This window comes from Heptranchias perlo, chromosome 27, assembly GCF_035084215.1.
Source record: "Heptranchias perlo isolate sHepPer1 chromosome 27, sHepPer1.hap1, whole genome shotgun sequence".
NCBI classification, from domain to species: Eukaryota; Metazoa; Chordata; class Chondrichthyes; order Hexanchiformes; family Hexanchidae; genus Heptranchias; species Heptranchias perlo.
This window is the reverse complement of record NC_090351.1, coordinates 16,494,580-16,510,027: the sequence shown is the minus strand read 5'-3', so window position 1 is coordinate 16,510,027 and position 15,448 is coordinate 16,494,580. Positions and strand designations below refer to the sequence as shown.

The following is a 15,448-nucleotide window of genomic DNA, read 5'->3' as shown; positions in this document are numbered from 1 at the left end:
AATATTTTTTTCTTTCTTTGATTACACCATGCTAAGCACAATAAATACAGGTACAGCCACTGGTAGACTGGTAGAGGCCATCTCCTTTTCTGACTGGGCAGATTGAGCCCTCAGCTTGACCATTCAGGCCTGTTATGTAGTATTTCATTTGCTGGTTGGTAGGTACCTTCCCTAGTCATTGGAAAAGATCCAGTGACCAGGAAACAAAGTTGTGACTCACAGGCTTCAAACAGCTGTACTGGCATATGCACATGTTGTTTGCCCGTTGCTCCTGTTCTTTTGGAATTCACACTACAGTATGAAAGGGGCACTGATGGTCTGCGTTCTTGGAGCAGGTCTAAAATATAAAGAGAGCAGTAGAAACCAACTGGGCTGTTGTAGGCTATGCCAGTAGTTTAATAAAGCTCCCACATGGCTTTGGGATTAACAAATTTAATTTAAATTTCAATTACTACTTCTGGTAATACAGATAAAATTTGCAGACCTTTTGGGTATGATTTAACTTGGAGCCGGGAACCCAGCTTATCCCTAGATAGTCGCATGGGAACCTGCAAGCCAAATGAGTGTGTCGCAAGTTGCATTTGCAACTTAATTGAAGGTGACTATTTGTGCTTCCGGGTCTTCCACACGCCAGGCAGCCAGTTTGACAGGCTGCGTTCCTGTCGGAAGGGAAGGGAGTCGCAAATCAGGGAGTGGTGCAGGAGGAAGAGAGAGATAATGGGCCCTGGAACAAATCAGAGGGTGGGGGGGAGGTGGGGGGAGACGTGGATGACATCAGGGGGTCGGGATTGGGTGGGGGGGAGGTCTAGCCAGCATCGGAATCGGGGGGTCCAGCCAGGATCGGGATCGGGATGTGGGGGCGTCCAGCCAGCATGGGGGGGGGGGGGTCGATCACATGGTCATGTCGCACCAGGTGAGCTTGTTGGGCCTGGAAGAAGCACTCCTGCTCCTCTGGACCCACAAGCAGTGCAATAAAGGCACTCACCTCATGCATCCAGCCCTTCCCGCCTGCTTTCACCTGACCTAAATTGGAAGCAATGAGAAACCCGAACAGGTAAGTTTAAAATCATTTTACTTCTGTAACACACAAAAACTTAAGTACCTCAACTATTTCAATGAAGTACTTTGCCCCTTTAATTACCGGCCAGTCGGCTTTAAGTGGGGGCTGGACTTACTGATATCTGTTGTGCGCACGCATCCTAACGCACCTGGGTCAAACCCGGAAGTGGGTGTATTGGTGCTGGGATGCGGTCTCGCTCCAAAAAGCTATTATTTTAACTCCCACTCGCCCCCAACCCACCCATTCTTGAGGGTTAAAATTACCTCCTTTGTATCCAAATTTCAAAATGAAAAGTTTGGAAGTGTCCAAGAGTTCAGACACTGTGCATGGTACATTTATAATTTTAACTGGTTTTGTAGACAGAGAGATGGGCTCACTCTGTGCACATTTTAAGCTGTTCAAAGATTTGTACAGAGTTTTAGAACACTTTATTTAGGGCACTGTTTTAATTAAGAACTATCTCAATGGCATTAAAACAAATGCATTACTTCCAGTGAATTCTCTTGATATTAAAGTAGGCTATTGGTGAAGTGACTTGCCCTAATTGCAGTTAGTAATGCCTTACAAATCCAAAGTATAGAATCAATTTTTAATATAATTATTGTGCAACAAATGCTTTACAGACTATCATCACATTGCATATAGTTTTGAACAACGACAAATCATCAGTTTCCATTAATGTTTTACATCACCGGGTTAGTCTGGCTTTACTATCTGCAGGAATTGCTATCAAACTGCCATACACAGGAAACTCATTGATTTTTTAAAAAATCCTCCTTACTTGCTGCTTTGTGCATATGAATTATTGGAATTTGCTTTGCTAAGGGTTTGGTTAAAATAACCTTGAGAATTTTGACCCTGCATTGTGGAACAATACACTGAAAGCTAGCTGAAAAGTAATAATGCCAACAAATTGATTGAGATATGACATGAACCTGCCTCTGGTGTGTATTTTGTGCATTTAGTTAACATATTTGTAATGTAAATTTATTAAATGAGCTGCAATTGCAGTTATCATGTGAAGCTAAAGCATATAGAATCCTATTGTCAGTGAGTGAGGTATTATATACTGTAACAGAGATACTTAATTCCAAAATCTTATCCACTTTGTCTCCTGTGGAGAACCATCTGGCCTCCCAGCGACAGTTTTTGCTCATGCCATGGTTGAAATTGGAAGCTCATTGTGTGGTAAATCGTGAACCAACCTATTCTCTTGGATAGCAAAAAAGGAAGAGGGCATTTAAATTAAGCACCTTAGATATTCTTTCAGGTACAGCGTTCTGACTGTCTTGTGTTCAGAGGTGTGCACTTTGGATAACGTCCCAGACCAAGCTCATTACTTCTATCTCCTTTTTTATTCTCTTGGCCCCTCTCAGGCCCTTCTCTCCTATCTCCTCCCCTTTCACCTTTCATTTCACCGCTGTTGGATACTTTGACCCCCATCGCTACCCCAAGCCATCACTATTCAACTGCCTTCCTACTCTTCTGTTGCAGTTCCAGATTTGAATCCTCCTTAAATAAGCCGACAGCCACCTTCTGTGCCACTCTAGGCATTCTCCAAAATGCCATCTGTCACTGCCTCCTAAGCAGCGCCCCAAACAGCCTCTTCCTCCTCTCTTGCCGACCTTCCCACCCAGCGCACTCTCTGGGGGGCTAATCTCGCCAACCTCCTTCCCATCCTACTCACCCCACCCACCGCTGCCACCTTGGACTCAGCCAGCAGACCAACAATCCCTGCTTCTCTCTGCATATTCCTCTAGAATGACCATTCACTCTCAAACAAGGCCTTTGCCATCCATAACCTTATTGTGGATGACAGCTTTGGCATCCCGGCCTTGACTGAAACATGGCTCATGGAAGGTGACACCCTGCCCCTTACTGAAGCCTCCACACCTAGCTATACTTTCCAACACATGCCCTGCCCAAACTAACACGGTGGCGGTATGGCTCTTATCACCAAACCACACCTTAGTCTCTCCCCCTACTCCTCTGGTACTTTCTTCTCCTTCGAGCACATTACCTTGTTCCACTCCTCTCACGTCTCCCTTAAGATCCTCATATGCTACCAATGCCTCCAAGCACCACCTCATATTTCTCACCAAGATATCCTTCCTCCTCTCCTCTCTCAGCCTCTGCACTGAGTGACACCTGATCCTTGGTGATTTCAATCTCCATATCAACTCACCTTGCTGTCTCGCCTCTGAATTACTTGTTAGGATGTCTGGAATACTCTCCTCCAAGGGAGCTCTGGACTTGTGAACCTCTCTCCATTTGGGATCTATTCCTTTGAATTGTGTGCCACCTTGTGGTACAATCAGAAAAGTAATCTTGAAATGTTCTATGTTGAAGGAGCACATGCAAAGTGATAGACATGCTAAACGTGAAGGACAACCTGAGAGTCAGTAAGTAACCATGCAGCTAAGTTATGTTACAGTGCTATAATATGTAAAGCTCTCAAAGACGTGAATGTGGAAAGCTTTCAACTGTATGTTGCATCTTGTCTGTGTGCCTTACTGAGGTATGTATGAGGTGCAACAACAGAGGTGTCTGATTGTGGGAGCACTTGGCATGGATGAACAGTAAATGTGGAACAGGTTAACAGGTGTGGAATCTTGGGCTATCTATCTGGTATCTGATACCGTTGGGTAGTTTTACTTTTCCATAATCCTTAAAGTGAGCCGTCCTCTCCCGCATCTGCTCCGTTGTCCTGCAGGTGATCTAGACCATGTTGAGCCTGATGGTCACCTACTGCTAGGCATGGTTCACTGCCATCTTTTAGGGCGGATGCCCTGGAGTTCCAAACAGGGCAATCTTCCTTGCACCCACCTCATGCAACAGAACCTCATTGTTCTTAGCGCAAGGTCTACAAATTGTGTCCATGTTGGTTTTCTGCCCTTTGGCTCTCAGTTATTACTTCATCCCCCCCACCATACAGCCTTTGCAAGTTGTCAGAAACATTTTTTAGCCTTTAAAAAACGTTCCAACAGTTTTTTTATCTCCATATGTGGGCTTTTCTCCTTATGGGCTGTATGCTCATGCAATTTCTTGCCTCCATGTAGCCATGCACACTGTGGAAGGCACTAGCCCCAGAGAGAGCTTATTCAAGTGATGTAAATGAACTGGGTTTATGACATCTGATGAACCTAGCTCCCACTGTTTCACAAAATCTGCCCTTTATTGTCTTCATAGGTATTCTTACTGCTGTTGTGATCCCATATTTCACATACTGTAGTGGACTACAACTTATTCTGATTGATGATTTAGGATTGATTTTACAAACTCATGCACCTAGAGTGTAAATCTAGAATTCTGGCAGGAAGATCAACTTTGGATTTTCTGCCCTGGATGAAAGCGTCCAATTCCTGATTAGCACTCCTGCCATGCAGTGTTCCATATTGGGAGTGCAAAATATATTTTGGAGCACTTGGCTCAGAGTATTATGTCTATGTTCTCAGGAAAAATAACTGGCCTTTTTTTATTCAGTGGATTACAACACACCATTGACTATTCAAGGATTGCCAACGATAATGTTGGCAATTGTTTGCATAATGCCAGAAGTTGACTAAAATTCTGGTTCATTCCAGAACTTTGCTGTTGTGAGTTTTAAAATAAAATGTTTTTTTCCTGTGAGCACATTCTTTGAATTATACTGTGGATATTTTATTTAGCTCAAACATGATGGAGCGAATTTTAACCCCCGCAGGAAGGGCAAGGGTGGGGATTGCATTCTTAAAAATCTGAAACCCCCGACCCCCAACCCGCCTCGAACGCGAATACTTCTGCTTAACCGGAGAGGTTGCGGGGTGGTCAAGTAACCTGCTCAAGGGGTGGGTCAGTCATTTAAATATGTTAATGAGGCCAAGTGCCCCAGATTTCAGCAGCCTTTTACACTTAACGGCTATGGGCTGGGTTTTCCAGGGCTCGGGAAAGCCGGCAGCAGAAGGGAGGCGAGAATGACTGGATCCAGCAAGTAAGTGCTTCCCCCTGGCCCACTAAGCTAATTTGTTCCGATCGGCTATCCCCCCTCCCCCCCACCCCGTGATGGCCAACCACTCCACACTACCCACCACCCGTCCCCGTGATCTCTTCCCCCTGCGATCTCCAGGCCGACCAACCCCTCTTTCCCCCTACCTCTCGCCCCCTCGGTGATCTCTCCCTCCCTCCTCTATGGTCCCCAGCAGGATCTCTGCGTTCCCCCCATTTACAGGTTTCCTGGCCGCTACAATCCCCCCTGCCACAGTGCAGCCAGTTTACAGGGTGGTTGGCTACACATTACAAAGGTAAACGTGGGAGAACAGAGTAATTAAGTCACTCTGCCAATGTCTGGTCTGCAATATGAATTGTAAACAATTTTACAACACCAAGTTATAGTCCAGCAATTTTATTTTAAATTCACAAGCTTTCGGAGGCTACCTCCTTCCTCAGGTGAACGATGTGGAAATGAGGAAGGAGGTAGCCTCCGAAAGCTTGTGAATTTAAAATAAAATTGCTGGACTATAACTTGGTGTTGTAAAATTGTTTACAATTGTCAACCCCAGTCCATCACCGGCATCTCCACATCATGACTGCAATATGAAAGCAGGTTTAGATAATGTAAACAACTTGCTACATTCCCATTGTTAATTATCTAATTTTTATGCTTAGATTGGATTACTGCTTTGTAATTTACCAAGCATTGATTATCTCCATATAATCTGTACGTGAAGCAGTAATGTAGTATTGAAGTAATGACAGCAGGCACGTTTTTAAACAACAGCCTGTATTTATACAGCTCCTTTAACGTAGTAAAAGGTCCTAAGGCACTTCACAGACAATGGCTTCAATCTTCCCAATATTTAATTGGAGGAAATTTCTGCTCATTCAATACTGGATGTCAGACAAGCAGCGTGACCAATCAGAGGCAGTGGCGGGGTCGAGAGAGGTGGTGGTGAGGTAGTGCTGGGTGTCATCAGCGTACATGTGGAACCTGACATCTAACCCATCATGGTTCACACAGGGCCTAAATGCAGTATTGCCCCAGTTGGCCACAGTGTTCATTATAGCTTGGCCAGGTTTTCATATGTAAAGTCACAGATTCACATTTCCGTTGGGGAGCCACGCTTGAAGAGAGCACAGGTCAGAGATGGGGCTACAACACTGTAGCACTAGTTCTTCAACCTGAACTCCCTTCAAGTGCAGTTCCCTGCTGGGAGCACAAGTTTGGTTAATTCAATCTGTATATTTGGTAATTGAGTAAATCTGAAGAAACCTCATGAAAAAGTATTTGATTTACACTATTTATACATCTACTGTTGTTTGATCTATTAGTTCTAGAAAATTAATATTAAAAGCAGATTTCTTTTTGTAGGAGAGCATTAAATAAACCTATCTGGTTGCTGATTCTATGCTTTTGCCCTTCAGGACTTTCACAGTGACCTAAACAGTAGATTTCCACCACAGCTATCATAAATTAGATAGCCATGTTAAATCCTATTAAGTCACAGTCACCATTATTAAAATGAAACTGTACCACCAGTACATGTAATACACCATTTAAAAAGAAAAGTAATAAGAAGAGTGTGAACAGGGGTGACATTTCCAGCCAGAAGGTCAAGAATTAAATTTCCTGTGCTGAAACTACAGTTTATTTCTTGGATCTCAGCTAGGCCTCAGATGAAGTGCTGTGTTCAATTGAGATATTTACACTGAGTGGTAGCAATGGGATGGGACTATGAAAGAGAAGGAGAGGGTCAATGCTCAGTTTGCTTTGCTTGAGTAATGCTGGGTAATCAGATTGGCATTGATTGTGCGAAAGTAAATTTGCAACACTGCCAACGCAAGCTTCATACCATCTCTTCACGAAAAAATGTGCGTGCTAAAGGAGGGACAGAGAGATGTAAACAAACATGCTTTTTTGTCTGTTATTAATTACACACTTAAACCCTGAAAAATACAACAGCTGAATGTTGCAGGCAGGTTAATTAAAATTCATTTAATGGTGAGAATCTGGTTATCTGACATTCTATCATAAATTCTGTCAATAAAATTAAAAAATACATTATAATTTATATTCTTCGAGATATGGTAACCAATATTACCATCAAACAATGCAAAGTCGGGGAAAGGATAGCTAGATGCAGATTAAAGTACCATGTATTGTCTAACTTCTACTTCACCTTTGCTATTCTTTTTCTGGTTTTTATTCCAGCCATTCTAATGATCTTAATGAACAAGACTGCCAGTTCAATGCTGAATTTTGCTGTGTAGTGGACCCACCCCCAGTATTGAATTAAGATCATTTGACATCAGGATATGATGACTTGTTTTTGCTAGCAGTTGGAGGCCAAGCAAAGTCATTGCCTGTCTAAATTTGACCTCTGACTGGTATTGTGAATGCAGTGAATTCTCTATATTAGCGAGCTAGCTTTAAAGTCATGTGCAATTCAAAGGTAAAACTCAGTGGATTTGCCATCGCAGTCAATTCTGCCTGCTATGTCAATTCAATTCAATATCATAAATTTGAATTTTCAGCCTTGATTAGGCTGCTTGGTCTCACTGTAAACAAAGTATAATTAAATTCTATGGAGTGGAATTTTTGTAATAACCATTCACTCCTCAACTTGTAAATCAGGCTAGGCAGACTACTTAAATAGTGTGTTAATTGTATTGAAAGTAGTGTTTCTTTTGTGTGAGCATTGAATCAAGTTGGGGAGGCGCCAGTTACCTAAATGGCTGCAGATTCCACACATCTGAATTTGAAGCAATTGGTAGAATTAGCACTTAGAAAACTATTTTAAGTTCAAGTAAAATAATTTAGCCACCCACAATGTTGCCATCTAATTCTTTGTCACTTTTTTCCTTAATTCCTGAAGCAGACTGCAGCCATTGTTTTATGCCTCTGTCGCTTCAATGGTCATTACATACACTCTATTGTGCAACTGAGCGTAAAACTACGTGTTAATTAAGTGACACTTTCAACACAGAAGCTTGCACTGTTGACCCTTAAGTCCACTTTCCCCTGAGAGGAAATAAATTAACATAAAATTCCTGCACTGAACATAGCTTTTCCACATTCAGATCCTAGATCCAGCTACTATTGGCTGCCTGAAGAGTTTCTCTGATCTTTGAACAGCTGATTAAAAGTTTGAAGTGGCACAACACACAATGTTTGGACATTTTAGCCAAATTGATAGCCCTGCACTACAGAACAAGGGGAATTCTGTAAATCTGTGCGCGTAATAGAAGTTTTATATAAAATATATGTCTATAAAACCATTAAGTACTAAAACATGTGGTCCCAGGAGGTGGAAAATCTATAAGTGAGGGGGAAACCACTCGCACGCTACACTTCACAAGTTAATAACCAAAACCACATTTCTGCAAGTTAGAAAAATATATAAAGTCTAACCTCCTGTTACCAGCACAATGTCATGATTGAAATGTGTGGAATGAAAATTCTAATTTTTAGGAGGCAAGATCTTTTACATCTTGTTTTGCAAAATATGGAATTCCTTCCATTTATTTTCTTCAAAGGGATGGTATCACCATTTTGACGTTTTTGGCCAGGCTATGTTCTTTGAAAAACCTTCTATAAATACTCTAGTGCAGAATTATTGCAAACAATTGTTCTTTGTACTGAAGTTCAAACTTCTCAATTTGCTTATTTTATTTTAATCAAAATTTAGGGCCAGATCTGATTGCTGAGTTTTCTTCTTTTTCCAAATTTGTCACTCCTGTAGGCAGTGACTCCTGCTATAGTGTGAACCCACATGAGCCAACAGCCCTCAGGTATCTTTTCCAAGTGACTTTTATATATGAACCATGACGGTGAATGTCAAAAGGTTATTTGATCATGGGGCATTACAGCCGCATATGACCTTGTGTTAACCCAACATCCGTACATGCAGTTTACAGCAGGGGCTCTGGATATCAATCAGAAGCCAGAACACTGGCTGATTTCCCTCCCCCAGCCCAAGATTACTGAGGCCAACTGCTGCTCTGGCTGAGATCAGATTAGTCAACATGGGTTAGGTAGCAGATGGAGGGCTAATGTGGGGAAATGTGAGGTTATTCACTTTGGTAGGAAGAATAGAAAAACAGAATATTTTTTTAAATGGTGTTCAGAGAGATTTGGGTGTCCTAGTTAAGAAACACAAAAAGTTAGCATGCAGGTACAGCAGGCAATTAGGAAGGCAAGTGGCATGTTGGCCTTTATTGCAAGGGGGTTGGAGGACTAGAGTAACAAAGTCTTACTACAATTATACAGGGCTTTAGTGAGACCTCACCTGCAGTACAGTGTACAGTTTTGGTCTCCTTATCTAAGAAAGGATATACTTGCCTTAGAGGCGGTGCAACGAAGATTCACCAGATTGATTCCTGGGATGAGAATGTTGTCCTATGAGGAGAGATTGGGTAGAATGGGCCTACACTGTCTGGAGTTTAGAAGAATGTGAGGTGATCTCATTGAAACATGTAAGATTCTGAAGATGCTTGACAGGGTAGATGCTGAGAGGTTGGTTGCCCTGGCTGGAGTGTCTAGAACTAGGGAGCATTGTCACAGGATAAGGGGTCGGCCATTTAAGACTGAGATGAGGAGGAATTTCTTCACTCAGAGGGTTGTGAATCTTTGGAATTCTCTACCCCAGAGGGCTGTGGAAGCTGAGTCATTGAATATGTTCAAGGCAGTGATAGATACATTTTTGGAATCTAGGGGAATCAAAGGATATGGGGATTGGGCATGAAAGTGGAGTTGAGGTCGAAGATCAGTCATGATCTTATTGAATGGCGGAGCAGACTCAATGGGCCAAATTGCCTACTCCTGCTCCTATTTCTTATGTTCTTATGTTAGGAAACAAACCTGCAGCGTCATGGCCTGTATAGATTGGTGGTACACTTCACCCACGTGCCTTTAGCCATCAGACCGTGATGGGAGCCACAATAATGAATAATGTATTTTTGTCACTGATGGGGTTCTTCACTCTTTCTAAAAGTACATAAATATGTGTTTACTTCTCACCGTGGTGATAGCTGTCCATTAATTGTAAAGAGTCCACACTGCATAAAATCCTGGCATTGTTATGTGTACCATAAGAAATTGTAAGTTGTGTGTATGAATCTGCTATAATTGTAACACTTTAATTTAGATTAATTCATGGGGCTGAGCGTGTTCTTGCCATCCTGTGTGTTACTGCCTGAATGAACCAGAACTTACAGTGCAATGTTACCGGAATGGCTTGCTGGTATGGTTGGTTGCACTTAGGGCTAGAGGGTTCCTGGAGTCAATATTTTAAACAATGTCTTACAGCTGGAGGCAAATGATCTGAAGATGTGTAAGAGTGTGCTCCATATCTGTTAACATAAGTGGACATGCACACTTTGAGGTATTGATTAAATCAACCATTCAAACCAAGGTTACATAAGCTATAGAGGCATGGTGGCTCATACAGTCAAGAAAAAAGGCACAGAAAGTATCAGTGAATGATTGTTAAATGATGTAATCTGTCTCAGTTCAGATGATTGTAAATTGTTCAAGCTTACTCACAATAGGATGTCATTTGAGCCCCTTGATTAAGTTACTACCTTGTAATCACTTCTCAATGTCCATTGTTCTCTTTATAATGTGCGAGAGTAAGTTTAAGAGTACATTGTGCATAATCTACAAGTCCGTCAGGCATTGCACCTCAAAAGTAAATGTCACACATAAGACTGTCACAGCTGGTGTCTTAGGGCAAAAAACATCATTAGCTGAAATAACTAAATGGTACTAATTGGCTGACGTATCAAATTGGCTAAATGCAAAAAGCAATCAAAAACGAGTTTGTGAACAGGTATAAAAAGTAAGGAATCTTACAACACCAGGTTATAGTCCAACCGTTTTATTTGAAAATCACAAGCTTTCGGAGGCTTTCTCCTTCGTCAGGTGAAGGAGAAAGCCTCCGAAAGCTTGTGATTTTCAAATAAAACAGTTGGACTATAACCTGGTGTTGTAAGATTCCTTACATTTGTCAACCCCAGTCCATCACCGGCATCTCCACGTCACAGGTATAAAAAGCTACTGATCACCAACTCGCAAATGTCAGCAAAACTAATGAAATAGCGCATGTTTTTTCAAACCCAGCAATCTGCAGCCACCAACTATCACAGAATGAGCTTATCAAGTTACATAAACAATTCTTTTCAAACTGCTTTTGGGTGTCAATTTTCTTTCCTCAGACCAAGATATACAGCAAAAAATAATGTTTATCACAAAAAACACGTTAAAAAAAATACAATTCTGAAAAAAGAAGCACTAAAATAACTCATAAAGTTAGTCGTTGAATGCAAGATATAATGCAAGAAGTTTCACTCACATGGGCTTGTCCCTCTATCTGGGGCCTGGAATTTGACTTTTGCTTCAGATGCAGGGTTGGAAATTTTCCTTGTGCCTTGGATCCTGGGTAAATCCAGTTCCTATGGACAAAGTCTGTGTGTATGGAAACACAGTTAAAGCGATTGTGAGGTGTGAGTAGTGGGAAAAAGAAACATTGAGAATAAAATGTTTCCATCTGGTTTATACTCTTAATTTTTATTTCAGTGATCTAATGAGTTACGAGTGTTGGTGGGATGAACCTTTTTTGTGTCACTGAGAGGGATTGGAAATTGCATCAGGGATAGCAGATGTTCTGATGCTGAGTTTGGACATTGCAGCCAGACTCAGTCAGGCCCAGAACGTGCCAAATGATCGCATATTGAAGATGCAGGTTACTCAAGAATGACAGTGGGGAAGCTTGCCTGGTGCAGTGCTACACTAAAAATAGCTTTAGCAAGAACTACAGACCCACCATGGGAGGTAAAGGAGAAGAAAAATATATTTTAAGACCATAGTAATTACCAAAAAATAAGAAAGGCATTGGGGATTGGAGAGCAAAGAATAAGAAAAAAAGTTTATTAATTTTAAGGAAACACTGCCAATCCACCATGGGAGGTACAGCAAGAAGAAATTATTATATAATGCCAGTAGATGAGAATGAGGTTTTGGGGAGGAAAGAACAAAGTTCTTAATCATCTGTGGCAAAAATGTTGCATTTTGTTTTCTTCCATCATTTATTAATTTTTGTTAGCCAGCATCTTAGGAACTAACTTGAGCAGTAAAGAACGAACTGCATCATAGCTTGACGGGAGCAATGAAGAACACTGTTTTGCATCTATTTGTTGACTTTTAATTCCTCTTCATTCCTTATTTTGCATTTGCAGGTAAAATTGATTCTAAAGTCCAAGACAAAGGAAAATTGGCTCTCAAAGGAACAAGTTTGCAAAGATCTTCATCCGATGCTGGTAGAGACAGAGTTGGAGAAGCACGTAAACCTCCATCAGGTATTTCTAGGCCTTCTACTGGTGGTTCTTTTGGCTATAAGAAGCCCACGACAGGCACAGCAACAGTGATGACAACTGGTGGGAACTCTGTATCTGGTGGGTCATCCACAGCAGGAAAAAATCAGAAATCCACAGGCATCCCTGTTAAGCCAACAAACTCCAGGAAAACCAGTCTTGATGTTTCCCAAAACCATGATGGCTTTATGTCAGCAGGTGCGAGGACAGCCGTGCAGTACCGTAGCTTGCCACGTCCAGCCAAATCAAGTTCTGTTTGTATCACTGGTCGAGGAGGTGGAAATAGGCCTGTTAGCAGCAACATTGACCCAAGCCTCATTAGCAGCAAGCATGGGGGCATCCCTGTTTCTCGTCTGAAAGAACCCTCAAAAATTGGTATGGGACGAACAAGTTCAGGACCAGTGAATCAAACTGATCGAGAGAAAGAGAAGGCAAAAGCAAAGGCAGTGGCTTCCGATACTGAATGTACAACTGTGTCAAGTTCAACAAAGACCATTTCAGCCCCAGAAAGTCACAGTAAATTGCAAGGAATGCGACAGCAAGGTTCCAAGTTCTCAGAGATGTCATCTCCAACAGCACAGAGGTAGGCTACAGGAATATTTAGATTTATGTATTTGGAATAAATTTTAATAATGTAATCCATATATTGCATATTTTTATTTTTACTTGTTATTTAACGTCACTACAGCTAAGCTAATTGTTAGTGGCCATAATTTTGCTAGCCATTTGGTTATGTGTTTTTATAGTACTGGAAGGTCAATTTAATTTCCAGTTTTGTTGATGCCAAAATGATTCTGATCTTTGTTTTTTTTTAACATTGTTGGTGCCTTTATCTCTGAAGACACTGTTCTTCACGTTTCCACGTGGTTCAAAGGTATTTCTCCATGACCACAGCCAGTGGGTGGCCCATGCCGTACCAATTGACAGGCTGTGCTTAGTTAGAAATGCTTTACCGCATCTTCCAGTAAGCTCCATTTAGTCGCCCAGATAAGAAACAACAAAATTCTCCAATAGAAGGACCTATCAAGTGAGCTACTAAGCAACCCGTTTGTTCATTTATTGTACTTCAACATAATTACGTACCTTGTGTGTCCAATTAATTTTTTATTACTAGAGCAGAGCAGATTGAATTGAAAACATTCCCATTGTTGCAATCATGATTGTTTAGTAAGGGCAATCCAAGAAATTAACCCAGCAACAAAAATTTCCAAAAGGACAGTAGACACTTCTGGTAAGTGCTAGGTTTTTAATTTTTTTCCAAAACTTCTATCACAATGACTACCTAATGTCAACAATAATACAGTGGCAGAGCTCTATATGTCTGTTGTAATACATGGGGCATGATTTTAGCTTGGAGCCGAGAACCCAGCAAATGTGTAAATATTCACGTGGAGAACCCGGACGTCAAGTGAGTGCATTGCAACCTGTGATCGCAACTCAATTCAAGGTGATTATTTGTGCTTCTGGGCTTCTCACGCGCCAGATTGACAGACTGGCTGTCTGCCTGTCGGAAGGGAAAGGAGCGGTGAATCGGAGAGGGGGAAGGAGGGAGAGAAAGATGGTGGACGATGGAAAAAATCAGGGTGGGGGGGGTAGGTGGGGGGACATGGATGACATCGGGTGGGACTTGGAGAAGATCGGGGGCTGGTGGTCCACCATCGGGGGGGTCCACCATTTGGGGGGAGGGGCTGATCGCGGGGGTCCAATCACGCCAGGTGAGCTTGTTCGGCCAGGATGAAGCACTCGTGCTCATCCTGGCCCACAAGCAGTGCAATAAAGGCACTCACCTTGTGCATCCGGCCCTTCTCGCCTGCTTTTACCTTATGTGAAGCAGAAGTGATGGGAAACCCAAACAGGTAAATTTAAATTTATTTGACATTTCTAATGCACAAAAAATTAAGTGCCTCAACTATCGCAATGAGGTACATTGCCCCTTTAAATATTGGCCCGCCGACTTTTAAGTGAGGGCAGGACTTTCGGGTTTCTGTTGCGCATGCAGCCAAACGTGCCTGGAAGTTAAACCTGGAAGTGGGTGCATTGGAACTGGGATGCGGTCCCGCTCCAAAAACAAACTATTTTTACTGCGCACGCACCCATTCTTGGGGGTTAAAATTACCCCCATGAACTTGAAGTTCACTTGTTTAATTTTGACAGTTTTGAGTAATAAAGGGAATCTCTGATCCACTGGACTTGTCATGCAAGCATATTATAGTTAAATGAACAAAAACAAGTGAACTCTGATCACTTGTAGTTTGAATTCTTGATGAGTGCCAAACCAAATTGGAATTCCAAAATTGCCCCATATTGGACATTGCAGATTTATTTGTGACAACTGTGAACAGAACCTTCTGTGGTCCTCCCGTCTTATAAAAAGAAAGGCAGTTGTCTTAGGGCGGACTTTCTTTCCTGTGCAGCACTATTTTCCATTCCCTTCCATGATACAAATTTCCTCTGGGATAATTTTTGGAGTTATGTCCTTGTGATACTAGAATTTCAAATGCAGCATGAGAGTTCCCTACAAAGATCTGCTACATCAAAAGAGCCTCTTTTTGTGTCTATGATGACCAAACTATTGAGAAAGATTGTATCAGTCTGAGCTGACCCAACACTCCTTAATCTAGTGCATATGATGATAACAGGGTGTATCCAACTTCTGGGTTGCTAGACAGTGCAGCACGAGGTAGGTGTAAATTGCACAGCCAAGTTAGATTGGCTGCATACATTTTGGCCCTCTGATTTCTTATGGAATTTTAAGCACTATTGGGCATATGCAGGCATATATATCACTCAGCACGTATGTGCCCATAGTGGCACTCAAAGTTTTTGAGGAATCTAAGCATCCAATATGTTGTCTGTGGGGATCGACTTAAGAACATAAGAAATAGGAGCAGGAGTAGGCCAATCGGCCCTTCGAGCCTGCTCCGCCATTTAATAAGATCATGGCTGATCTGATTCTAACCTCAAATCTAAATTCATGTCCAATTTCCTGCCCGCTCCCCATAACCCCTAATTCCCTTTACTTCTAGGAAACTGTCTATTTCT

At 41.9% G+C, this 15,448-nt stretch overlaps 1 protein-coding gene across 3 annotated transcripts in view; it reads left to right on the top strand.

The window, feature by feature from the left end:
* The window catches only part of LOC137344431 (neuron navigator 1-like), a 420,186-nt gene that overhangs the window by 279,514 nt on the left and 125,224 nt on the right, over positions 1-15,448 (top strand). For all 3 annotated transcript variants that reach the window (XM_068007396.1, XM_068007397.1, XM_068007398.1), the window contains one exon: positions 12,272-12,989. In XM_068007396.1, the coding sequence (XP_067863497.1) occupies positions 12,272-12,989 (718 nt within the window). The remainder of the gene's footprint in view (positions 1-12,271; positions 12,990-15,448) is intronic.